The 23,827-nt window shown below is 51.8% G+C and overlaps 10 protein-coding genes across 10 annotated transcripts; 4 read left to right on the top strand and 6 right to left on the bottom strand.

Moving 5' to 3' along the window:
* Window positions 1-302: 302 nt before the first annotated feature.
* Window positions 303-4,941, bottom strand: N7510_002305 (uncharacterized protein; the record flags this gene model as incomplete). The annotated part of the gene is made up of 3 exons (XM_056974232.1): window positions 303-842; window positions 898-4,587; window positions 4,657-4,941. The coding sequence occupies 3 exons, from the start codon at window positions 4,939-4,941 to the stop codon at window positions 303-305; spliced, it is 4,515 nt and encodes a 1,504-aa protein (XP_056839349.1).
* A 617-nt stretch (window positions 4,942-5,558) lies between these two features.
* N7510_002304 (CCDC90 family protein) lies at window positions 5,559-6,538 on the top strand (the record flags this gene model as incomplete). Its single annotated transcript, XM_056974231.1, has 2 exons — window positions 5,559-6,090; window positions 6,147-6,538. The coding sequence occupies 2 exons, from the start codon at window positions 5,559-5,561 to the stop codon at window positions 6,536-6,538; spliced, it is 924 nt and encodes a 307-aa protein (XP_056839348.1).
* A 506-nt stretch (window positions 6,539-7,044) lies between these two features.
* Window positions 7,045-8,880, top strand: N7510_002303 (uncharacterized protein; the record flags this gene model as incomplete). Its single annotated transcript, XM_056974230.1, has 2 exons — window positions 7,045-7,243; window positions 7,301-8,880. 2 exons carry the CDS (start codon window positions 7,045-7,047, stop codon window positions 8,878-8,880), a joined length of 1,779 nt encoding a protein of 592 aa, XP_056839347.1.
* A 641-nt stretch (window positions 8,881-9,521) lies between these two features.
* On the bottom strand, window positions 9,522-9,812 carry N7510_002302 (uncharacterized protein; the record flags this gene model as incomplete). Its single annotated transcript, XM_056974229.1, has 1 exon — window positions 9,522-9,812. The coding sequence occupies one exon, from the start codon at window positions 9,810-9,812 to the stop codon at window positions 9,522-9,524; it is 291 nt and encodes a 96-aa protein (XP_056839346.1).
* Window positions 9,813-10,840: 1,028 nt separating this feature from the next.
* sec53 (phosphomannomutase SEC53) lies at window positions 10,841-11,863 on the bottom strand (the record flags this gene model as incomplete). Its single annotated transcript, XM_056974228.1, has 5 exons — window positions 10,841-11,105; window positions 11,152-11,226; window positions 11,276-11,592; window positions 11,644-11,706; window positions 11,762-11,863. The coding sequence occupies 5 exons, from the start codon at window positions 11,861-11,863 to the stop codon at window positions 10,841-10,843; spliced, it is 822 nt and encodes a 273-aa protein (XP_056839345.1).
* A 441-nt stretch (window positions 11,864-12,304) lies between these two features.
* N7510_002300 (putative DnaJ chaperone (Caj1)) lies at window positions 12,305-13,099 on the bottom strand (the record flags this gene model as incomplete). Its single annotated transcript, XM_056974227.1, has 2 exons — window positions 12,305-12,864; window positions 13,093-13,099. 2 exons carry the CDS (start codon window positions 13,097-13,099, stop codon window positions 12,305-12,307), a joined length of 567 nt encoding a protein of 188 aa, XP_056839344.1.
* Window positions 13,100-13,596: 497 nt separating this feature from the next.
* N7510_002299 (uncharacterized protein) lies at window positions 13,597-14,158 on the top strand (the record flags this gene model as incomplete). The annotated part of the gene is made up of 2 exons (XM_056974226.1): window positions 13,597-13,967; window positions 14,029-14,158. 2 exons carry the CDS (start codon window positions 13,597-13,599, stop codon window positions 14,156-14,158), a joined length of 501 nt encoding a protein of 166 aa, XP_056839343.1.
* Window positions 14,159-14,904: 746 nt separating this feature from the next.
* On the bottom strand, window positions 14,905-16,461 carry N7510_002298 (sugar porter family MFS transporter; the record flags this gene model as incomplete). Its single annotated transcript, XM_056974225.1, has 1 exon — window positions 14,905-16,461. The coding sequence occupies one exon, from the start codon at window positions 16,459-16,461 to the stop codon at window positions 14,905-14,907; it is 1,557 nt and encodes a 518-aa protein (XP_056839342.1).
* A 621-nt stretch (window positions 16,462-17,082) lies between these two features.
* N7510_002297 (uncharacterized protein) lies at window positions 17,083-22,182 on the top strand (the record flags this gene model as incomplete). The annotated part of the gene is made up of 9 exons (XM_056974224.1): window positions 17,083-17,306; window positions 17,371-17,836; window positions 17,884-18,239; window positions 18,293-18,541; window positions 18,607-18,761; window positions 19,393-19,512; window positions 19,561-20,167; window positions 20,218-21,487; window positions 21,538-22,182. The coding sequence occupies 9 exons, from the start codon at window positions 17,083-17,085 to the stop codon at window positions 22,180-22,182; spliced, it is 4,092 nt and encodes a 1,363-aa protein (XP_056839341.1).
* Window positions 22,183-22,424: 242 nt separating this feature from the next.
* On the bottom strand, window positions 22,425-23,723 carry N7510_002296 (uncharacterized protein; the record flags this gene model as incomplete). Its single annotated transcript, XM_056974223.1, has 3 exons — window positions 22,425-23,485; window positions 23,537-23,602; window positions 23,657-23,723. The coding sequence occupies 3 exons, from the start codon at window positions 23,721-23,723 to the stop codon at window positions 22,425-22,427; spliced, it is 1,194 nt and encodes a 397-aa protein (XP_056839340.1).
* Between the last annotated feature and the right edge of the window lie 104 nt (window positions 23,724-23,827).

Genomic DNA, 23,827 nt, shown 5'->3' with positions numbered 1-23,827 from the left:
TTTAGACGGCTTGCCGTAGTGAAGGTTCTGCAGCTCTGTGCGTTGAGGGAACCCAGCTCATACAAACCGAAGATAAGCATACGCTATCTTATCATAGATAAAGCTCCAGAGCTCGTTGGCCTTCCGAGGAGCTACGGACCACCTCATACAAACAGAGTCACAAGTTTGCATTATTCTCTATAGACAAGCTTCTGCAAGTTAAGGACATCTAAGGAGCTCCATGTCTCCCTTCATACAAGATATGCGGAGATCGCGGTAGATACTCTTTCGTGAGTATTTACGTCCTGGGTATTCATTATTCATCACTCTCTTCGCTGCTCCGCAGCTTCGCCTCGTAAGAACCTGCCAACCTCCTGCTCGGCGGCCGTCGAATAACCGTAGCTATCCTTGTGGACCGAATTCCCAAACAGGCATTGCCAGAGATCATCTTGTTTCACTAGCTCTCCACCCGAGGAGCCGCTCGCCATCAAATTAGTGAGGCTTGCATCTTGCATTTCCAGTGAGTTCGCAGAGTCGATAGCCGTCTCACTGAGATTGTTAATTAGAGCTTCATCGACATCGGAAGGCAGTGTTGAATCCCTGCGCTTGGCCTTCTTTTCTTTCTCGATGATGTGGGCGAGTCGACGTGCTACCGAGAGCTCATAGATCGATTCCTCCACGGTGCCGGAGACAAGATACATCCACACCGTAGTAGGGCGGTGCTGGCCGATTCGGTGAACACGTGCAATGGCCTGAAGCTCAATCGCGGTGTTGATGAGTGGCTCGCACAGGAACACATGGGTCGCGTTAATCAAGGTCAGGCCAGATGATTGTGCTTTGCCATGTAGCAAGAAACATTCAACCTGAGGTGGGAGTCAGTACATTTCCATGCATCGAGGAAAGGGTGCTATGACATACAGCAGGATCCTTCTTGAATCGTTCAATGCCACCAGGAGCATCGACGCTGCTATTCACAATTCCGAATCGTTGGAAGGCTCTTTCCAAGACGGCTAAAAAGTTCTTGTATTGAGAGAAGACAATCGATTTGGTCCCTGGGTCATGCTCCCGCAGCCACATGATATGGCGAGCGAGGGTGTCGACCTTGGTCCCAAAAGAGCCATTGAGGTCAATGAGCTTGATCTCTCGGAGAAGTCCAGAGCTGATATCGCTGTAGATAGCATTGTTAGAATGCCGCTCATGATCAAACTTGACGGGCGACTCTTCCTCCTGTGCAACAAGCTCTTCTGGTTTGTACGTGATCTGATGAAAATCCCTGAACTTCAAGGACTTCTTGCACATCGGACAGGTTCGGTGTTGTCGCCACCACAGCCGTAGGCAATCAGAGCAATACTTGTGGCCACACACAGTCAGCACACCGATTTCGAAACTAGACTGACAAATGATGCAGATCTGTGCATTATCGTCAGAGTTAGTCTCGTCTCTAAGATGAATGAGATATCGTCTCTTGGATTTCAAGGAAGCAATCTTGCCCTCCAGAGCTTCTTCTTGGTGGAGCTTTTGCGCAAAAAGAGCATCATCCAATGGTTTCCCGGCACTCTCCTCATCGTACGGAGCGACGGTGTCGGAAATCTGCTGCAGGTGGCGGTAGAATTCCAAACGATTGTTCATAGTATCGCGGAACATTTCAACCTCTCTCTCCAGGCTGGAGGAGACCTTGAGCTGCTCTGCGGCCATCTGACCAGCGTTCTTCAAGACCATCTCAACCAATTCAAGCTCTGCACGAGCACGCGAGCTTCCGCTATTGGCCTGCCATTCGAGAGTGGTGGTCATACTCCGAAGCTCACTGACAAGGCCGCGCAAGGATCCGAGCTCGGGGTCGGGCATGAGTTTACTGCGAGTGTTCATGATTTCGAGGAAAAGTTTGGGCGATGGTCCATCACCTTTTTGAGCCTGAACTATACCGGCCTTGACCTCGTGGGAAATGAGAATGTTCTTTTGCCCAGTGAGAGCATCGTGGCGATCTGCGTACATGGAGCGCAAGGCCTCCATATACACGTACATCTCATCTTGATGCTTTGTCGACGTCTCGTATTCGTTACCCTCGAGTTGTGCATCCTCCTCCTGGTCGATAAGAGATTGTGAAACAAGCTTGATCATAACATCACGCCATTGGTTGTATTGCTCGGCATGGGTATTCAAGGCTTCGCACAAGTCTTCAAATTTGTTGAGCAGCCGGTAAGACTCGAGTCCCCTGCTGAAGAGCTGAGGTTTCATCTTTGGGATGTGCACCAATTCCTTTTTCTGCACTTTTAATTTGATGGTTTTCATGTACCGCTCGGTTTTCCGGGAGATGTCGGTTAGCATCTCTTTACGGATCAGCTTTGCAGCCTCGTATCCCTCTTCTTCCTTTTTCTCGAGTGCTTTGAATTCTTCGGAGTCGGGTTCGGTGAGGTTTGTATCCGTCTTGATCTGGTAGTATGCATTTGCTGTGAAGAATACAGCAATATGCTGGACCTCAAGGGCAGCTCGCAGCTTGAGGCGGCATTGGCCGATGCGACTGTTTTTATCAACTTCCTCGTTCTCGTCGTCACTCGTAACTTCAGCTGCCGCTGTGCGTTCATCGGCGTCAGAAGCACCTTCCCGGTTCACCAGACGCTGTAAGCGCAATTGGGTACGGCTGTCTTCGACCAGCTCCGTAGCATGATCAAGAGCTTTCTGCCAGAGAGCGAGGGACTCTTTACGACGCTTCGCATTTTCCAGAAGTTGGCCCCGCCGAAGTTGAGATAGCAAGAGTGTGCGTTCTTCGGCGCGAATGGCTGTATCAGTAGACTCAATCATGACTTCCAAGACTTCGTCTACAGTACGCAAGGGACCACTGCCACCCAACGCTCGACGGTTGCTGCCGCTCACTTCAGGATGAAGGCAAGTTTGTCGAAGTCTCGTCAACCAAGAGCGCATTCTTTCGACAGTACCGGGATCGCTGGGATTCCAATCACCGCGCAAAGGGGCGCCTGAGGCATTGAGACCACACTCCTCGCACATTTGCTCAAACAGTTGCCCATAATGCTGCTCTTCCACCGCAGTGAACGGAACAGTAATAACTATGCGCTTCTGAGGAGGTAGATGAAGCTCATCGCGAACACGGTCTTTGCTGTGTCGTAGAGCTATTGTGCCGATAATGCTCACCAACACCGATCCGAATCGCGAGTACAGTCGTTTCCATAAAGAATTGGAAAAGCAGAATGGGCTGTAATGGAGGAACAATAGAAGGCCAAACAGATCATCTATGTTTTTCCGAAGCGGTGTACCAGTCACAGCCCACGCGTTGTGTCGAGGGACCAGCCGAGCCACTTTGGCGGCGTTGCTCACTCCACTCTCGATCATTTGTGCTTCGTCGAGACATACACGCCACCAGGAGATGCGCACCAAAGGGGTTTTCCGAGGCTCGAACCTCTTTTCGTGACGAAAGCTTCGTTTGGGGGCCGCGCCGGCGTAGTGGATTTCGCGGGCAATGACATTGTAGGTGGTGAGAACTACATCGTAGCCTGCAAGCTCGTCCACAACAGTCTGGTCTGATTCATCTTTGCCACGCTTGATACCGGTGTAATGGTGAACACGGAGATTCGGGGCATGCTGCTCAAGTTCTTGTTTCCATTGTTCGAGAATTGCCGGAGGGGTGATGATGAGAGTTGCACCAGACAACTTTAGGCCATCTCCGTCTGGGTCGGGCTTCAGCTGAATCTCTGAAGAGGAGAAGCGGTTGAGGCATATGAGCGTGATCATCTCAACCGTCTTGCCCAGGCCCATCTCTTCCGCCAAAATCCCACCTTTCAGATGGAGACCGGCGTCATACCACCTGGAAAAGTCTGTTGTGACAGTCATGAACAAATGACTAAATAGGCAAGTTCGACCGTCGGCATCCTTCATCTCCTTGAAGGATGGTGGGAGGCCACCCTTTGAGGCCTTTTCAATGGGAACTACTGTCCCATCTGGCTGAAGGGCCTTTCCTTCTCTCCATAACATCCAGCGTACAGCCCTCCTTTGAAATGGGAAAAGCTCACACTCAATCTGTGGACATTTAATTTTTGCGGAAGCGCTGTGTGTATTGGGAGGGACGTGAACACTTTCGTAGAATTCACGAGGAGCCCAGGTTCGAGAAGTGCCCAGCATTTTCTCTCGGTTCCTCTGCCTTTTTTCAGGGGAAGATGGTCGGTCATAATGCTCCTGAAGTACGTATCTTGCAAAGATTTCCAGGACAGGATCTTGCAAATGAACAAAATCCGGGATTTCCAAAGAATCTTTCCAGAGAATAACCGTCTCTAAATTTATCGACTTGTGGGTTGGTGAGGAGTATATCGCAGATTGGTAGCAGGCTGTCGGAACCCGGTTATAGTATCGATCTGCGCAAGCAAGCCTTTGAGCCTGTTCCAGCTGTCCTAAGAGGCTAAACACCCGTGGTTCTTTGAATTCGGAGACAAATATTTCCGCCTTCTCGGTATCTGTACTTTTCAAATTTATCGTATAGAAATCCTTATCATCGTGGAGTTGATAGCCGCGAGTGACTTCTAGAGTGACTGGAATTCGGCGAGAGGAATCGCCAGAGGTAGAAGGGCTTTCGTGCTTTAAAGTACCAGCCTCTGTAAATTTCTATTCAGACGGTGGCGACAAGTCAGAGTCTTTGGCTCGGGTGGGAGTGCCAATGTCCAGGGAGCTTACCATGCGCAGCGTTAATCGTGCTAGTGGAATGTACCCCACGGGAATTCCAGTCATCGAGACTCCATTTTCTTCAGAAAGACTATTGGGGCCAGATTTTGCGACCTTGCGCCGTTTGTTGGGACGGTCGTCGGCATTCTGCTCTTCGGTTTTCGCAAAGACGGTGGCTAGTGACCGGGGGACCGCGTCTGAATTCGAGAAAGATATCAGTAGATGCTCAGCAAATGCGTTTGAATGGAGGTGGAAGATGCTACCTGCAATGTCCACTTCTTCTGCGACCACACTCATCCTGATCTCGGTCGGATTCTTCACCGTTGTTGCCACAACTGAGAAGGGTTGGCAGAAAGACAAGATGCGCGCGACCTGGGAACCTCTTATCTTATCGATTAGATCACGTGAATATGATGCGGGAAATGGTTGTTCCATTAGTGATCTATGGCGCAGACAAGCACCGCTCTGGATTTTCATGACATGATTTGTCTATTAGGAGCCAGACTTTTCGATAACCACAGCACAAGAATGGAGATATTTCAGAATTGTTTCATAGGACTGTATCTGCCATGGTTGCTGATGGCCGGTTGGTAATTTGGGTCATTTTATTTCCGGTTTAACAAGATTATATATCTGTTGTTGTCATACTGCTTCTACAAACCATCCGTTCGTGGCCGATTGCTTCCCCGTAGTAATTATTAAACGGCATTTACCGTGATGAAAAACGACTCTACAATACAAAGTAAATCGGATGACACGCGACCCTCAATATAGTCATCCTATTCTTCGAACGGACCAATCAGGGAACTCCATTCGGAAAACACGACTTTTCCCGGTCTTAGTCATCCACATCTCTCGGAGGGCTTTCTCATCCACCTTTTCCTAGATCAACCGAAATCATCACCTTGGTCACTATGGCGCCCCCTAAACATGTGGCAGAGGTGCCACGGAGCATCCTCCCTCGTCTGACCTGGAACAGCTCTTCGTCTCGCCCAACCCTCCCACCTCCCTCCCATCCCGCCCTTGCAACAAGACAGCAGCAACGGCGCCAGGGCTGGAGTCCCCTCGCCCGCCAGCTGCATTCCCTGAGCGCATATCACTCGCCTTCTCAGTCCTTTTCCTCGAGCCTCTCACCTCGTGACACCTCTACTACCATCGCGCAACGGACTTTGACCTCATCCTCTGCTACACGTCCATCTGCAGAACCTCTCGGCGGCCCTGTCCGACACAATGGCGTATATGTCGCAACATTCAATCCAGCTCGGCGCGCGTTCCATGCGACTCCAGCTCGGCGCCGTGATCATCACTTCGATACTTTGAAATTCGTCAAGCGTCTCCAGGACGAAGGGTTCAGCGAAGAACAGGCCGTAGCTATGATGCGCGTCTTGAACGATATCATCCAGGAGTCGGTCCAGAACCTGAGCCGGACCATGGTCCTTCGAGAAGGTGAACATCTCCCCCGAAGTGTCTTTACTATCCCCAGCTGACCACCCGCTCAATAGACTCAGAGAGGTCAACATATACGCAAAAAGTCGACTTCGCTAAACTGCGCTCCGAACTCCTAAACGCAGACTCAACCGAGGCACAGCTGACTCGCTCCTCGCACGAGAAAATAGCAGCAGACCTCGCGAAGCTCAATTCACGGCTGCGCGATGAAATCGGTCGCACACAGGCCTCGGTGCGGCTAGACCTCAACCTGGAGAAGGGACGCATTCGCGAAGAAGCGAATAGCCAGGAGATGCGGATTAAAGAAACAGAGACTCGCATTGAACAGGAGGTGGCTGGATTGCGGGAGCGCGTTGAGGCGGTCAAGTTCTCGACGTTGCAATGGCTAATGGGTGTTTGTACTGGTACCGCGGCGCTGATTCTTGGTGCCTGGCGGATATTTATGTGATAAATCCGGGTTGGGAATAGGCGTGCATGGACATGGAGTGCTTTTTTGGATTTTGATACACAGCGAGACCCTCTGGTCGGACCCTTTCCTTTGTACAGATACTACTATATACACTACTCTCCTCGTTTATCTAACAGCTGAGGATATTTCGGGGTTTTCTACCTCAAACCATCATGCGTGGATCGCAGCGTAACTAACTCAATGTTTTGCCTAAATGTCAAATGTCAACTCCGCAGGGAAGCGATCCGAGAACTAAATGATTTAATTAGTCCATGCTTATCAGGGGTAACGTTGCACTCGGCGGGGGAAACCCCCGAGGCTCCCTTTAACAATAATGGCCATTGCTCCTCCCTTTCGTAGCCAAATTCCTGATTTACCCCTAGATTTACTTAGGGTCCGGTCTTGAACCTCGCCTAAACAATAGTAAGGTGTTTCGATACCACATCCAGGGTGATACAAATAGTCTCCGAGCCAGAATCAACAAAGGTGGAAAAAACGCAAAGAGGATGATGCTCCGGGCCTTTTCATGGACCTGTTTCCTTCTGGGACAAGTTCCACTCGTGTTTTCAAGTCCATCGGGCTTGCAGGAAGTGTTCCAAGTGTATCAGCCGGTGCCATTCGCGCCTGAAAGCAACAATGGTTGCGACGTGGAAGTTGTGCTCATGGACCATGTGTTTGGAGCAAGCTATGGCAAGCCGTTTGTCGGTCAGTCATCCTGCTGCTAGACATTGTTCTTTATCAGATTCATCTCTCCTCCACCAGGCAATTATAACCCGCCAAAGTGCAATTTTGACACCGTTCGTATCAACTTCACTGTTGAATCCCGAGGGAGACAGTATGATCGCCTCGCCCTGATGTATCTGGGCGATTACGAGGTCTTCCGGACCTCAACGGCTGAGCCAACAAGTACAGGAATTACTTGGACATACATCAAAGAAATGTCGCAGTACAATTCTCTCTGGCAGTCGCCCCAGAAACTGATTTTTGACCTGGGCAACCTGATCACCGATGTGTATACCGGCTACTACAACGCCACCTTGACTGCGCATTTCTCTCATACCGGGAATGCAAAGACTGCAGACATGATCCTGCCCATTTCGGCCAAGAAATCGGCATCCAATGCATCTAGTGATTTTCAACTACCCGCTGACAATGCCACGGTCCAGTACAAGATCCCAGCCGAGGCATCGCGGGCTGTTGTCTCCATCTCGGCATGCGGGCAATCCGCAGAAGAGTTCTGGTGGGCCAATGTTTTCTCCCAGGACACATGGGACTTCAACAACACCATCGGCGAGCTGTACGGATACTCTCCTTTCCGAGAAGTTCAACTGTACATTGATGGCATCTTGGCTGGTGTGATCTGGCCATTCCCAGTTATCTTCACTGGCGGCGTGGCCCCGGGTTTCTGGCGACCAATTGTTGGCATTGATGCCTTCGACCTTCGGCAACCCGAGATTGATATATCTCCGTTTCTGCCACTCGTTCAGGACGGCAAAGAGCACTCGTTTGAGATTAGAGTTACCGGGCTGAACATCACCGCGGATGGCATGGCGACATTTGCTGACACCGTTGGATCGTATTGGGTCGTCACGGGCAATATCTTCTTGTACTTCGATGGGACTTCATCTCGCGTGGTTCACGAACACAACCCTCCCAAGATCGAAGCGCCAGCACCAACGTTCTCCGTCAAGCGGCATCTCGTTCAGAACCAAACCGGATTCAACGAAACCTTGTCGTACTCCGTGATGGCAGAGCGCACGTTCAAAGCAACCTCATCCCAGTTCTCGTGGTCCCAGAAACTGTCGTATTCCAATCACGGTTATCTCAATCAGCAAGGACTCAGCCAAGTCAACGACCAGCACACCTGGGGCGATAACACCATCAGCGAGGTTGGGGAAAAGGGACGCTCGAGCAAGACCTCGTTCGAGTATCCCCTGCTGGTGAATAACACCTATGCTCTGACCGCGAACAGCATGACAATCGACGCCTGGATGAAGCGAGGACTGGATATCGACGCAGATGAAGGACTGGGCATATCCACGTACACCTTTACCTCGGGCCCGGTACGCCTTCACACTAGTCAAGCAGGCTCGGCGCACTATCAGTCGGTTGACAACCAGAACTCGACGTCGTCGGGTGATACGGTCGATGAGTTTGAGGGCAGCTCGGACGGTCAGGCATATAAACGGTCCGTACGGGCGGTGAATGGGAGTGTGGTGGCTGATACCAATCCTGGAAATGGGGCATCAGTGTCTTCTCATTCTCCAGATGTTAAGCTTCTCAATGGGTTGGGGAGAGATAGCGTGAGAAGTATGCTGGGCAGAGGGCCGGGGGCTAAGTAGACTGTAAATAAGTACAATTTGAAGGCAGCTGAAGGCAAAGGGACCAAGGGGATATATATAAGAGTGCTTTGCCGAAGGTTGCAAGAAACCATGAGGAGTTGCGAGCGGAGGCTTTTTACACAGTACAGAAGTGTCTTTATCACTCACATGTGTCCTATCTATACCATCTTCCTTCGGACAGGGCGCATGAGGGGGCAGGTGGCTAGCTGCACCGGGTTTGAAGTCGTGCTGAATTGAATAGGCTGAGATGAATTTCTCAGACGGTTATCAGAATTCGAGGACAGAGAACCGTGGATTGTGATCATTGTCTTGCCCACTAACTACAAGTATCATTCCCAGGTCTCGACCATTAACTTCGGAAACATCTCGCAGCTTGTTGAAAGCTGCCGGCTGACGCTCAAGACCATTTACGCACGCACTCCACTCCAGTAACCAGCACTGTTCTTATGGCAGTCCTGGCCCAATAATCAGCAGTTTTTTCGCAGGCGGATTAGGAAAAGCGGACATTTTTTGCATGAATTGCCGTTCCTCTCGCGGCTGTAGTGCTGGATTAATGAATTAGCATTTTTTTTTTTTGAAGAAAAGTTTAAGAATTAGTATGTACCTTCATGCCGTGATTATATTAGAACCGGCATCCGTCCCTACCATGGACCTCCACCATGGCCGCCATGGCCTCCACCTCCTCCTCCACGACCTCCACCTCCACGACCTCCGCCACCACCGCGGCCTCCGCCTCCGCCGCGACCTCCGCCGCCGCCACGACCTCCACCTCCACCACGGCCTCCTCCACCTGGGCCGCCGCCATGACCGCCAGGACCTCCATCAGGGATCCCACCTTTCTCAATTGCACCTTCGTCGGCTTCATTCTCGCCCATGGGGGCTGCAATAGCCAGGGCGGCGAAGAGGAGGGCTAGGAGTGTCCAGGGACGCATTTTGATAGGCAATTATAGAGAGGATTTTGAGCATAAAAGTTGAATGGACCTGAAGCTACCGGATGGGAAGAGTGGTTCCTTTATTATATGTAAACTGGAGATATCTTCTCACGGCATAGCACCGTCTTGCTCCGTGCAACAACTCCGGGTAATACAACAGCTCGTGTGGATCGAGTAGGAGTTTGCCATATTGCTTTGTGACAATCGCAGCTCACCGGCAAGTGCCATACCTTGATCAGAGCAGAATTGAGTGTCAGTTTCTGAAGCTCTTTTGCGCTACATACCCTGAACGGCTAAGCGAGGCGAGCCCGATGGGAAGATACATCGAGCAAACACGGCAGCAACCAGGTTTGTGACCTGTTTTTCCTGCAGTCAGCACGGAGATAGTAAACAGCTGAGTGAGATCTGGAGCTTCACAGCATCAGCCGTTGAGGTGTAGGTTTTCATAACTGTGTACCCAAAGTATATCCACCGAGTGGAGCGCACCCAGACCCGCAGCTGGAGACACCGGCAACCCGCAGCTTGTCTGTGCCTAGAACAACACAGGCGTTTTCTTAACGGTTCGGGCAGCCTAGACTAATCACCTGCACGATCTCTTGTACTACATATCCCCGTACAGGTCGGGGCACAAATGGATCTGACACCTGGGATGAGATACTTGGTCCAGGATGCGAGCTCACTCGCGTTAGCCGAACATGTGAAATAGCAAAGCCATGGTTGATCCGTGCAACTCAATCTGGCAAACAGGACACATAAGAGCTTTCTGCTTACAGCGACATTCGAAATCAGATACACCAACATGCTCATAGGAATTAATTCTTGAACTCTAACCTGAAACATGCAAATCTAAATTTACTTTCCCCTTCAGGAATCCTTGCTGAAATTTATCTCCCTTGGCCTTACTCCCCTCCGGCTTCATTTTCTCATCAGAGATTTTTTCTATTATGTTCGACTAGATGTCACAAACTCCACATGCAGACGCTATCACAAAGCCAGGCCAAGAATCCCGGTATATTTCACGGTTGCACCTAAAGCTGGAAAAGTTCCTTGATGAGCTGCATGGTGTGCTCGGGGCCCTCGACCGCGTGGCCGATCGTGCGCGGGTCCTCGTAGATCTCGTGGTCGTTTCCACCAGGGAAGCACTTGTCGCCGAAGAAGTGAATTTCCGTGTACTCGACGCCGGAGATGTTCTTCTCAGCTTCGACGTGTCGCAGGCAGAATGTCTTGTCCCAACCCGTTGGGAAGACGTCGAAGGAGATTTGACCGCCGATAGAGTAACTAGTTTGGGGGACCCTGTTAGGATCATGGATAGAAGGAAATGATGGATCAAGTAACTTACGTCAATCCCCAATCGGGGAACTCCTTCTTCAGTGCTGCCACCATGTCTCGGCGGATATGGTGGATCGCATCATACCTGAATGAACTGTCAGTCTCCAGCAACAGAACGAGGTACGGCCACGAACGCTTGGAACTCATCCCGCTCCTCCACGCTGGCATTACGGCCAATGGGGCTGACGTTGATCATGCCATTCCGGAACTCCACAAAGGTACCACGCTTCTTGGGCAGCTTGGTGCTGGCAATATACTTGAGGCAAAAATCCGCCAGCTCCTGGTACTTCTCCTCGCCGAGCCATTCAATGAAGCTGGTGCTGGCCAGTGGCTTGCCCTGGCGGAAGGCCATCAGGCCGTTTTCCGGGAAACAGAAGTCGAAGAGAGTGGTGACGTCGATTGCGTTCGTCCCTAGTTGTTCCTGCTGCTTGACCAGATTGGAGCCACCGACCTGGGGTAGTGTTAGCTAAACCGCCAGTTCATGACGAAGGGGGAAACTGACGTATCCAATGGTGCACTTGTGTCGCAGTTGTGAGAGCAGCGCGAGCATCTCCGGGGTGGCAGACTGTAAGAATTCATTGTCAGTCGCATTCTTTTGACTAGGAAGTCCAAGCACGTACCCGCCGAGCCTTGGTGAGGGTTTCGTCGACATCGAATAGGCAGATCACACCCTTCATTGGGCGCTTCTCCAGCGAGGGATAGATACTGGCAGCTTCAGTCATGGTGGGAGGGTGACGGCAATAATAACAATGTGAGAAAAGCAGCGATGGGGGAGAAGATAAATATAGACGACGAGGGGTGGCCGCAAGCGGTGAGCAAAAGACGGCCCGAAGTGGATCTGGCCAGAACGTCCGAGGAAGTGAGTGAGTTAGGAGGCTGGCTTAGTTACTTGTATGGACAAACAAACAATATTGGGCTAATTCCTCATAACTTGTCTGTGACTACCTTTTGGTCTATAAAGGAATTAATTGAATACTACGTGTGCGTCGGTTCTACCAGTGACTGGGAGGCTGTTATCGATAAGGAGTATATACCTCTGTCCATGTGCGCAAGGCATCTCTAACTACACTATTTAACTAAATGATATGGTCAATCAACCATCCAGAGATCCATCGGCCAGTTTCTACCGCCCCATTCCAAGAAGAAAACATACGACGAGACGGCTACCGTCCCAGCGAGGTCTGGAACACCTTCGCCGCCAACTCACTTAAGAGCCGCGCGCGACCCTCCCCCGGTAGGTCCAAGAAAACCTCATAGACACTTTTCCCCTTGGCATCACGCACAGCCCCAAGGCGATTCCCAGCAACGGCGCCAGCCACAGCACCCGGGAGATTGCCCACAATGAACCCGAGCGCGCCACCACTAACGCCTCCAACGACAGACCAGAACCGCGATGTGGGACGAGCCCGTCCATTCTCATCACTGGCCATTCCTTCCTCACGCAACATCTCCTCAAACACAGACCCAAACTGGTCGCTATCGCGCTCCTCGCGCTCGCGACCCCCAAAGCCGAAACTCGACCATGGAAAACCGCCGGGCGGCACCGCTTCTTCTTCGACTTCCTCCTCGGCTTCGGCGTAGGCACGGGCTTCGTCATACTCGCGCCGCCGCGTTGGGTCCGATAGCGTGTAATAGGCGTCGTTGATTTCTTGGAATTTGCGCGTCCGAGCGGGGCGTTCGGGGGAGTCGGCGGGGACGCGGTCGGGGTGGGATTTTAGAGATTCTCTGGATAAAATGTTAGTGTTTTCCCCCGAGAACTGCGAAAAGAACATGCCTCTTGTATGCGCTGCGGATCTGTTGGTAAGTGGCATCTTGGGCCACGCCCAGAATTTCATCTAGAATAGCGTTAGAGACGATCGGTGGGAGAAAGGAGGGTTCGTACAGTAGTCTAGTTCTTCTGCATAATCTTAATTAGTTTGGATTCCAGGTAGTAACAGGACCGGACACTTACTCGACATGGTTGTAAGTGAGAAGAAAGCAGAACAAGAAACATGTGAACATCATTGAACCAGTGACGTGGTGACGGCCTGAGGCATCAATGGAACCGTGGATCATCTCCGTGTCCCAAGTATAGCCCAGCCTCCTGATTTATTCTTACTCTGTCTCACTCTCCTTTTTAGTCTCCCTGGTCAACTCCTTTTTCATCCATGATGGCCGTGAGCTGCTCAGTCTTCTTCAATTGACCTCACTGAGTTATTCCTGGCAATTACCTCCAGCAGCCAGTCCAGCCGATCCCTGGTGGAGCAAAGGTTCCCAACGGCCTAGACCAGCATTCCATCTGCAGCAACTTAGTGGCTGACCTGCATCTGTGTCATTGCTGAAGCATTGCCACAGACAAAGAAAAAAAAAACCGAAGACGAAAAGAGCATTGCGACACTCTTGATCTCTCTTCAGCATCTTGAGAAAATCCCATCCTGAAACACATCTATCTCCTGACACCACCCCTAACTTCAAAATGGGCTGGTTCGACGGCCGCTCCACCACCACCCGCTCCAACCGCTCCTCCTCGCCAAATCTCTACTATGTCCGCCGAAAAGCCTCACCCTCGCGCAGTAAATCAGGCTACTCAACTCACCACTCGCGGCACTCGGCCCCCTCAATCTTCAGCCTCGGCCGCACCGGCGGACGCTCCAGTCCCGCCGCCTCGATGTTCTCGGCTTTTTCATCCTCCTCGCGCCGAGCCCGGCCGCGCGAGGGCTTCGTGCAGCGCATGATCCATTCCATCAAGCGCCTGCTGCGCGATATCTACCGCTACATGCGCCGGCACCCGATCAAGGTCCTTTTGCTGGTCATTGTGCCGCTGCTGACGAGTGGTGTTCTGCCGAAGTTGCTTGGGATGGTTGGGCTGAGACTTCCGCCAGGCGTGATGCATGCTTTGGGGGGGAAGTGCCGCGAACCCGGGACATGGTGGAATTGGGGGTGGGTTGGGTGGATTGGGAGGTGTGGGTGGCATGGGTGGGAAGGGGCTGTCCGAGAGTGTCAGTGGGCTGGTTAGTCTGGCGAAGATGTTTGCTTAAATGGTGGTGCCTTGGATCGCTTGGTCCTGTCGTTGTCGAGGGACCAGTCCATTCATAACGACCGTGATGATGTCTTGTTCCGCACTTGAAACTGGCGGTGTTGGGCGACCAACGATGGTACATAACGATAATAGTTCGACCTATTGTTATTATTGGAATATTTTTTCTTGCTACCGCTCCTTGTTCAGGACTATAGATCTCTCTCTCAAAACCTCTAGCCTCCCTACCCATTTCTTCTCCCTTGTCGATCTATCCAAGCTAGCAAACATCCACACTTCAAAAAACAGCCCGTAATGGAAGAATGGCCCATCTCCTGTTCCTTTCATGCCACATTTCGCCTGGTCGAACAATGCCCGATCAATCTCAGCCATCCAATGCCGACCACTCCTCGACTAGCACACCCACTACTCCGCTGATTTTGGGGCTTCTGCATAAGCACCTACGACGATTCTCTCGAACATATTGCACACGGACTGGGATTTCCTGCGATGACCAGATCGCGGAGTTGCGGATTACGGATGTGCTGAGGTGCTGGGGGAAGTCCAAACTTAGCTTGAGCCAAGCTTCATATCCAGGCAATTTTCGATTTCCCACACAACTGTCAGCGGGGAGCAAACATGTGACAGGCTTTACTTCTATATTGTGGAATACGAGGTGAAGTGGCTGTTTGAACCGACCAATTGCCTTTCTGTGGCTTGCCATTCACAATCAGAACGAGGAGATCAGTATGCTAACTACCAATCAGCTCAGGCCTCACCCGGTCCTTCTTCCTTGGTGTCGACACCAAAAGCTTGCTCTCCGTCAAAGATCAACGCAACCTCTTCCAGACTGTGCCCCTTAGTCTCCGGGAACCAAAAGTAGACCAGGACAATCTCCACGGCAATCACACAACAATAAACAATATAATATTTCCAGGTGATCGCAGTCATCGCAACAGGATTTGCATACCCATTAAAGATCAGAACACACGTGGAGGCAATCTGCATGACGTTCGTGCCCTTGGCTCGAAGATGAGTAGGCAGTACCTCGGTAACATAGACCCAAGGCGGACCATTGAGACCCGCGTTATAGAAGAATTGGTACATAAAGATCATGACGACAACTCCAGTCCCGAGGGAAGTGTCGTGGAAGCCCCGTTCCTGGTTGATGGCTGAAAGAATGGTCCAGATCACGTAGCAGGTAAGCATTCCCACCGTGGAGAAAAGGAACAGCTTTCGGCGACCAGCCACTTCCATCAGGGAGGACAGTGCAATCGACACTCCGAGGTTGAACACTGTCAAACCGCCATTGATGCGCAGCTGCTGCGGGTCCTGGGTGAAGCCGATCGAGTTCAGGATAAGGTGGAGGTAGTAGGCGATCAGACCGTTGCCGGACAGCTGCATCATGCAGGGCACCGCGATGATGATGAAGAGACGATGCATATTGCCTCGTGTGCTGAGGAACTCGCGGTAGCCAGTTTTCGAGCCGGATTTGGCAGCCTGGATGTGCAGGATGATTTCCTTCATCTCATAGTCTACCAGTGGTGACTCTTCGTCCCCACCGGCATGGTACTTGACCAACACCTTCCGAGCCTCCTCATGGCGATCCTTTTGCACAAGATATCGGGGTGATTCTGGAAGCAAGTACACGAAGAGCACCTGGAGCAACGGAAAAAATCCTTGCAGTAGCGATGGAATGCGCCATGCCCATGACGTATTTGGTCCCATAAAGTACGTTCCATATGTGATCCAGGCAGCCAACATGGCACCTAGATACCACAAATTGTTGTAGTAGCCCACCAGGACAGGACGATGGGTCGGGTACGCAAGCTCGCTGACCAACATCGGGGATGCCTCGACCGCGATCAGACCTCCAAACCCAATGATCATGCGGGAGACCAGAAACATGGCATAGTCCTGTGAGGCACATTGAAGGATCGCTCCGATGACCAGGAGAGCCGATCCGATAAAGATGGGAAACCGTCGACCAGTGTGGTCACATAACCACGGGGCAATTGGAAAAGCCAGAATCTGGCCGAAGATCACCCCGTTCGACAGAGAGCCCAGCCGAGAACCGCCTGGAAAGTCAAAGAAATGCTGCCATTGTTTCATGGATTGTAGACCGTTGAGCATCGATCCATCGTAGCCGTTGGTGGTCGAAGATAGATAGGGAATGATCATCATCAGATTTAGCAGCACGAAATGACGCTGCTTATACCATGGCTTGCCGGTCTTTGGCAGCACACTTTCAAGGCTCCATTCGCCGGGGCGGCTGTCGTCGACATGCTGGACTTCAGCCATTGGCTTGTCGTCAGTCTCGCCCATCTTGATCGCGATGGTTTTGATTGGGTCTGGATAGCAGATGAATGAGAGCAGTGCTGATCAGAACTGGGATCGTCGCGGTGCAGGCTCTAAATATATGCCATTTTTCTCCTCTAAAGAAAGAGACACGCAGAAGATATCCGTGACTCCGCAGGGAAGGGAATGTATTGCTGGAGGCGTGCATGTCCCGACCAACGGCATTATCCTCTGTCTCGGGCAAGCTTTGCTTTTTCGATACACGAGGCGCCGCGTGGAAGCTGCTAGCGTGATAGTGTGTATTAGGCTTTTCATGACCGCCAGCGTATTAGACCAACCGTATTAGGAGTCGGGTGAAGATAATCCCGGTTCCCCCGCGACAACCCCAACTTTCCCTCCTGTCTGGGGGAAAGGGCAGTCCGCTCCGACCAATCGAGTCGGGGTCCACATTATGATGGCGTTTGGAGAGGTGAAACCCTAACTCCAATCAAACCAAGCGCTTGCTTACTTAGGGTTAGCCGTACGATCAATACGAGCGGTCGAAACACGAAACCCCGCGCACTGCCGAAACTCCGCTGGGTACTTAACTCGAGGAAAGGGTCTTGGTGGTGCTAATGCTGCGAGTTTTCCAGTCGAGGAACCCTGAGAATGGAGACGGGCTATTTACCCACCCAATCGGAGACCCCAAACAAAACGAATCCCCAGAAACGAAAGTATTCCCGCGTGGCAGCGATTTACCCCCGAAAGCGAGCCACTCAAGCCTGCCATACTTGCCGCTTCCGAAGGACGAAATGCGACAACGCTCGACCTTCGTGCGCTTCATGCGTGAGACTGGGGGCAGAATGTAATTACCAGGAAAATGATCCCTCAACGTGAGTTGTATAAATTAAGATTATCCGCGGAGCTTCGGAGAAAGGCTACTAACCGAGACGACAGATTCGATCCTGCGAGTCTCGCCATTTTGAAGCGACTCGATGAGCTGGAAGTCCTGATCCAAAGCAAACCACAGGATCCATCTCCATTAGCTTTGCCTGCCGACTTTCCATCGACGTCGCCGTCTAACCCCCTCGGTGATGGTGACTTGAGCTCCGCGGCAACCGGCCAAAGAACCCAGCGGAAACTGCCTCTCATCACCATCGAGGCAGTTCTGGAATGGCCTGTGTTCGATGATCGCGAATTCAATCGAAAAGTCCATTTGCTGAACCCCCCCGAAGAGAATATACATCAACCAGGACTGCCGATCTCGGTTGACGTTGACCTCCATGAAGCCGACAGCCTGCTTAGGAGGTTCTTTGACGATGTGCACATCTTCAATCCCACCCTAGAAGAGGAGGATGTGAGAGAATATGTCAATGTTGTTCGTTTGAATGGCATTGGCTGGGACGCCATGTCCTGCCTACTGGTCACCACCCCTTCTCCATTCGATCGTGCTCGACTGACTCGGAATAGCTTCTGATCTATGCCCATGGCTCGATTGCAAGGCCCCTTGTGAAGAACGGACCAGGGGTACCCTCTGCTTTATTCCACGAGTCAAAATCTTTTCTTCAGGCCGAAGCCTACTTTTGCGCTGCGCAAAAGCGTATGGGCTCGTTCCTCTGCAGCAGCGGTGTGATAGAAGCGCAGTGCTTCTTTCTAGCCGGTGTATATCTCATGACAACATTGCGACCAATCGCAGCATGGAGAATGTTTGTGCAAGCGTTGGCCTGCTGTCAAGGGTTCTCCATCCAGCGACGGAATGAGCCTAGCTACGAAGACGAATGGAATACTAAACAGAGGATTTACTGGACTTGCTTCAAATCTGAGCTGTAGGTCTTTTCGATTCCCAAGTGAAGAAGCATGCGACTTAACTGCATGACAGGGAACTCCGGCTGGAGTTGAATGTTTCGCAAACAGGTGTTTTGGATCTCAGCTATCCATCCCTATTCCCTTCACCACCGGACCGACTCAAGACAAAAGATGAAGCTCCCTGGTACTTTTATCTCGCCGAAATTGCCTTACGAAGGCTCAAAAATCGCATTCTGGACACTCTGTACAGACACGACACGGCAGACCCTGAATTCAACATTGAATATGCCATCCATGATTTTGAAGAGCAAACAGACGCATGGTAGGTAAACCTCCTGCGAATTGGCAGGCTCGTACATTCCTGATGACTGACTTGTTCGCACTTAGGCTAGGATCTCTACCTGAGACATTATCTCTTGACGTGAGCAACTCGGACACAGATCAATACGAGCCTTTCCGATTCATCCTAAGCGGCCATTTTCTCGACTGCCAAGAGACGATGTACTGGCACTTTGTAGTCGAAGGAATGCACGGTGTCGCCCGTAACAGCAACGAGCATTTTATTCAGAAGGGACTGAAAGTATGTGTAGACAGAATCCAGCAGAATCGGATGGGCTTCTATCACCGGCATCATGGAACATGGTTAATGCTTCGGTCTTGCACGCGAAGTGCACTGGTTTTGCTTGCAGCTGTGCGGCGTGCCGAGCTTGTTAGGTTTCTACCACCGGGCTGGGAGGAAGCGGTGCTTGAGGTAACAAGGATGCTAAATTTTTGGAAAGAGGAGTCTAGGGATGTATCTGAGATGCTGAATGTTCTGCGGACACTGCTGGAGGTGGAGGAAGACTCAGAAATGTGATATTGTCCATAATGCCTGTATCCACCGCTTTGAGGAGGCCACATCTGCTAGAGATACACCGCGTAATTTGGAACACTGGTGAAGTGGAACGTGACCTAAATAAGTAGCTCTAACGGGGACAAATAGAAAGCACATCGAATCTCTTAGGTAACTCTGCTTTTTCTGGGTGGATATTGTCTGGCCCCCGTCCAAGACCCATTTTCCCGACATTCCGCGTTGCATGAACGTTCCAGTGTTACTTTTCTTATCGGACACTCTGTACAAGAGAAAGTTCCACACTTGCCATTCTTTAAAATAAGATCTTCCGGCCAAATAAGCACTTTTTTTTTTTAACAATTTTCTCAACCTAGAAACTGTTCATCTAACAATGTCAAACTTCGATATTGACGACGTGCTCGCAGAGCTTTCTCTAAACGAGAAAGTTTCCCTGCTTTCAGGTATGCTTCCCTCATTTTATACCATTGCACCACTGATTGTTGTCATAGGTGTCGACGGTTGGCATACAGCCGCAATACCACGACTAGGAATCCCGGCAATCCGTATGTCAGACGGACCAAATGGCGTCCGAGGCACTCGCTTCTTCAACGGAGTTCCCGCAGCCTGTCTGCCCTGCGCCACAGCTCTAGGCGCTTCGTTCGACACTGGGCTTATCTACTCTCTTGGGAAGCTTCTGGGACTGGAATGCAAAGCGAAAGGGGCGCATGTGATCCTAGGCCCAACTATCAATATCCAGCGAAGTCCGCTGGGAGGACGTGGGTTTGAATCATTTTCGGAGGACCCTGTTCTTTCGGGCTCCTTGGCTGCTGCTTATTGCTTGGGCGTGCAGAGTGAGGATGTCATTCCGACCCCGAAGCACCTCGTTTGCAATGACCAGGAGCATGAGCGTGTGGCTGTGAGCTCGCTCGTCACTGAGCGAGCTCTTCGGGAAATCTATCTACTTCCATTTCAGCTAGCTATTGCTGGTGCCAACCCCGGGGCCCTTATGACATCGTACAATAAGGTCAATGGATGCCATGCCAGCGAGAGTCCGGATTTACTTCAAGATATTGTTCGGAAAGACTGGAACTACAAAGGACTGATAATGAGCGACTGGTCAGTTCTTCTCCCTATAGCAAGATATGGCCACCACTGATCCAGAGCAGGTTTGGCACATACAGTGTGTCCGAGGCTGTGAATGCCGGCTTGGACCTGGAAATGCCAGGTCCGTCCCGCTTTCGAGGCCCGGGATTGGTACATGCCGTCACCTCGAACAAGGTCTCTGAGAGGACTATCAACAGCCGAGTTCGCGCCGTGCTCGAGATGATCCAACTAGCAGCCAGGTCAGGAATCCCGGAAGACTCGCCCGAATCCCAACGGGATCTTCCCGAAGACAGAAAATTGCTTCGCCGAGCCGCCGCGGAGTCGATTGTCCTTCTAAAAAACGACGATCAAGTTCTGCCTCTGGACCCGAAGAAAAGAACACTTGTGATGGGACCCAATGCGAAGATCGCAGTCTACTGTGGTGGGGGCTCTGCGGCTCTCCCGGCATACTATGCGGTGACGCCGTTGGAGGGGATCACAGAATGCTGCACCGCAGGTGTAGACTTCACGCAGGGAGCGTACGGCCACAAAGAGCTGCCACTTCTGGGACAACAGTTAAAGACCGAGGATGGCCAACCTGGTTACATATTTCGAGTGTTCACTGAGCCCTCCAGCAACAAGAACCGACAAGCAGTCGACGAGTTGCATATGACCAATAGCTCTGTGTTTTTGATGGACTACAAGCATCCGAAAGTCCACTCAGACCTTTATTACATCACCATGGAGGGTATATTTGAACCCACGGAGAGCGGGACCTATGATTTTGGGCTCTCAGTAGCTGGAACCGGAGAACTCTTCATTGATGGAGAGCTTGTAATCGACAACAAGACCAAGCAGCGGCAGGGAACATCGTTTTTCGGAATTGGGACTCCAGAAGAGCGCGGCTCCAGATATCTCGAGGCCAATCAGCGGTACAAGGTCTTTGTTGACTTCGGCACTGCCCCGACTTCCAACATGAAGTTGCACGGAGTGGTCTCATTTGGACCGGGAGGATTGCGAGTGGGAGCATGCCGGCAGATGGACACCGAAAAGGCCATACAAGAGGCTGTTGACCTTGCAAAGACGGTTGATCAGGTAGTGATAGTCGCCGGACTCAGTGGTGAATGGGAGAGCGAAGGATTTGACCGACCGCACATGGACCTCCCGCCAATGTCCGATCAACTGATTGACAGGGTTCTCGCCGCCCAGCCAAACGCGGTGGTAGTGGTGCAAAGTGGTACGCCCGTGACAATGCCATGGGCTCGACGCACGAAAGCTTTGCTTCAAGCTTGGTACGGCGGCAATGAAGTTGGGAATGGCATCGCGGATGTCATCTTTGGGAACGTGAATCCAGTCAGTACTACTACTTTGTATCTTGAGCTGTGACTAACATTGTATTCCAGTCTGGAAAACTACCTGTCACTTTCCCAGAGTGCATCGAGCAGAATCCGGCATACCTGACGTATCGCTCTGAACGAGGAAGGGTGCTATATGGCGAGGACATCTACGTCGGCTACCGCTATTACGAAAAGACTAAGGTGCAGCCTCTCTTCCCTTTTGGATACGGTCTGTCCTATACATCCTTCCGTCTCTCGGGGCTTTCCATCTCCCAGCCCTTGGAGAGCCGCAGTGGAATCAAGGAAGAAATCATTGAGGTGTCAGTTTCAGTAGAAAACATTGGGTCCCGCAGTGGCGCAGAGGTCCTTCAGGTATACGTTTCTCCGCCTCCGAGTTCCAGCGTTGGACGTCCTGTGAGAGAGCTCAAGGGCTTCAAGAAAGTTACACTGCAGCCTGGTGCGACGCAGGAGATTCTGATAGCCATTCCCGTCGGTCTGGCGACAAGTTTCTGGGACGAGAGCCTTTCGGCTTGGCTCAGTGAAGCTGGTGAGTATACAGTCACCGTTGTCGGAACTGGGAAGCACAACTCTCTCTCTGCTGGGCTTAAAATGGCCCACACAAGGGAATGGAGTGGCTTGCTTGGACCTGCGATACAGAGCCCATCTTTGCAAGTTAATGGCACTCACAAGAAGGATGTCAAATGTGTTTAAGCACTTAGATCGGTAGAACTTCAGGGAGGGATTGCATTTGGACAGTCTATACGGTGTGAATTATCTCAAAGAAGTACATAGATGAGGTCATTTTGGTCTCTACCGGGTATCCTATCCTCACTGCTGCTCAACGGATCGAGACTCTAAAGAACTTTTTGCTCAATGCAGACAAGCAATAACCACACTGTCCGAACCCAAGATATACTGCCTATATCACAGACATGTCTCCCTCTAGACTTCAATCACGACCGCTGAGCACGCTTCTTCGTCCTTCTCCGACCCGACCCGCCGGTCTTGGTGCCAGTAGATGTGCTGACTTCTTCATTCGCCGCCTCCTCGGCCTCGTCGACCTCCTCAACCTCCTCTTCCTCGGCAACTTCGTCCGTAGTGCCCATCACACGACCAACAGTCTTGCGGAAGCACCAGACAGGAAGCTTGCACAAAACCGTATCGCGAATTCGGGGGCGCTGGATCTCGCTGACATCCAGCAAAAACTCCTGTTTCTCGCCATCCTCGTTCTCCTCCTCCAGAAACACGTTGCCAATGGAATCCACGATCAGCACTTTGCCGTTCTCGGCGACGACGCGCTTGCGTTCTCCCGTGGTGGTGCCTGGTGCCGTCTCAGTCGTAGGCGTGGACGTGCCCGAGCCCCGACCGCCCGACTTGCCGCCCTTCTTGTTTTCCTTGCGGTTTTCCTTGTCCATCATGCGCTTCTGACGGCGGTTCATGGCCACAGCCCCGGCCTCACCGGCATCAGGCGCGGGGGCAGGAGCAGTGGCACCCACGGAATCGATCCCAGGGATCCCTCGAACGCCCAACTCATCCCCCCACGCGGCACGGCGCGCTTGACGGATGTACCGATCCACAAACTCGCGCTGCCGCTTCCACCCCAACACGAGGGCGGCGTAGTGCGCCGCACCACCAAACACCACGAATAGACCAGTTAGCACCGACCCGAGCCCAGGACGGAAGCGCTCGTAGTAATAACCAGTCCCCTTCCAGCGCGGGAAGCCATTCTTCAGGAAATGGTCGTAGCGCTCGCGACCGGGGCCGCGCAGGATGTTGGCGATGAGGTTGAGGCGCTTGGAGCGGATGTCGGCATCCTTCATGACGGCATCGATCTGGCGCTTGGAAGGACCGGTGGAGACATTCACGCCATGCTTGGATTTGGCCTTGCTCTTGTCCTTGGAATAGTTGGCGATGAAGTTGCGTTTGGCCTTGTCCGGGTGGATGATGCGCGATTTCTTGCGGTAGGCCTTGGTGATTTGTTCCTGGTTGGCATTGGAACGGATCTCGAGGAAGTCTAACAAGGGTTAGGGGGTGTAAAGCACAAAAAAGAGAGGCATTGGTCTACCGTAGAAGGTCATGTTAGGCCCTTCGGCCGTGATGAGCTCATCGTGGAGACGGAAGATCTCGTAGTCTGCAAACAATTTGTTAGCTCACTGTTAACCCGAGAGAAGGGAGAGAGACGCACCCTCCTTGGACCAGGCAGCGACGAGCCCGACCAGAGCAAAGCACAGGGTCCAGGCGAAGAGCTTCATGTTGCAGACCGCGACAGGGGAGAGAAAGTCGGAAGGCAAATCAGTGACGGGTCCAAAAAAAAAGCGGTCGGGCTGATCCACCACTCAACGTGGCCCAATCGAGA

Source organism: Penicillium lagena (assembly GCF_028827675.1).
Source record: "Penicillium lagena strain IBT 129212 chromosome Unknown utg000001l_segment0_segment0, whole genome shotgun sequence".
NCBI classification, from domain to species: domain Eukaryota; kingdom Fungi; phylum Ascomycota; class Eurotiomycetes; order Eurotiales; family Aspergillaceae; genus Penicillium; species Penicillium lagena.
Note: the sequence above shows the minus strand (reverse complement) of the source record. Positions and strands in the feature narration are given on the sequence as shown.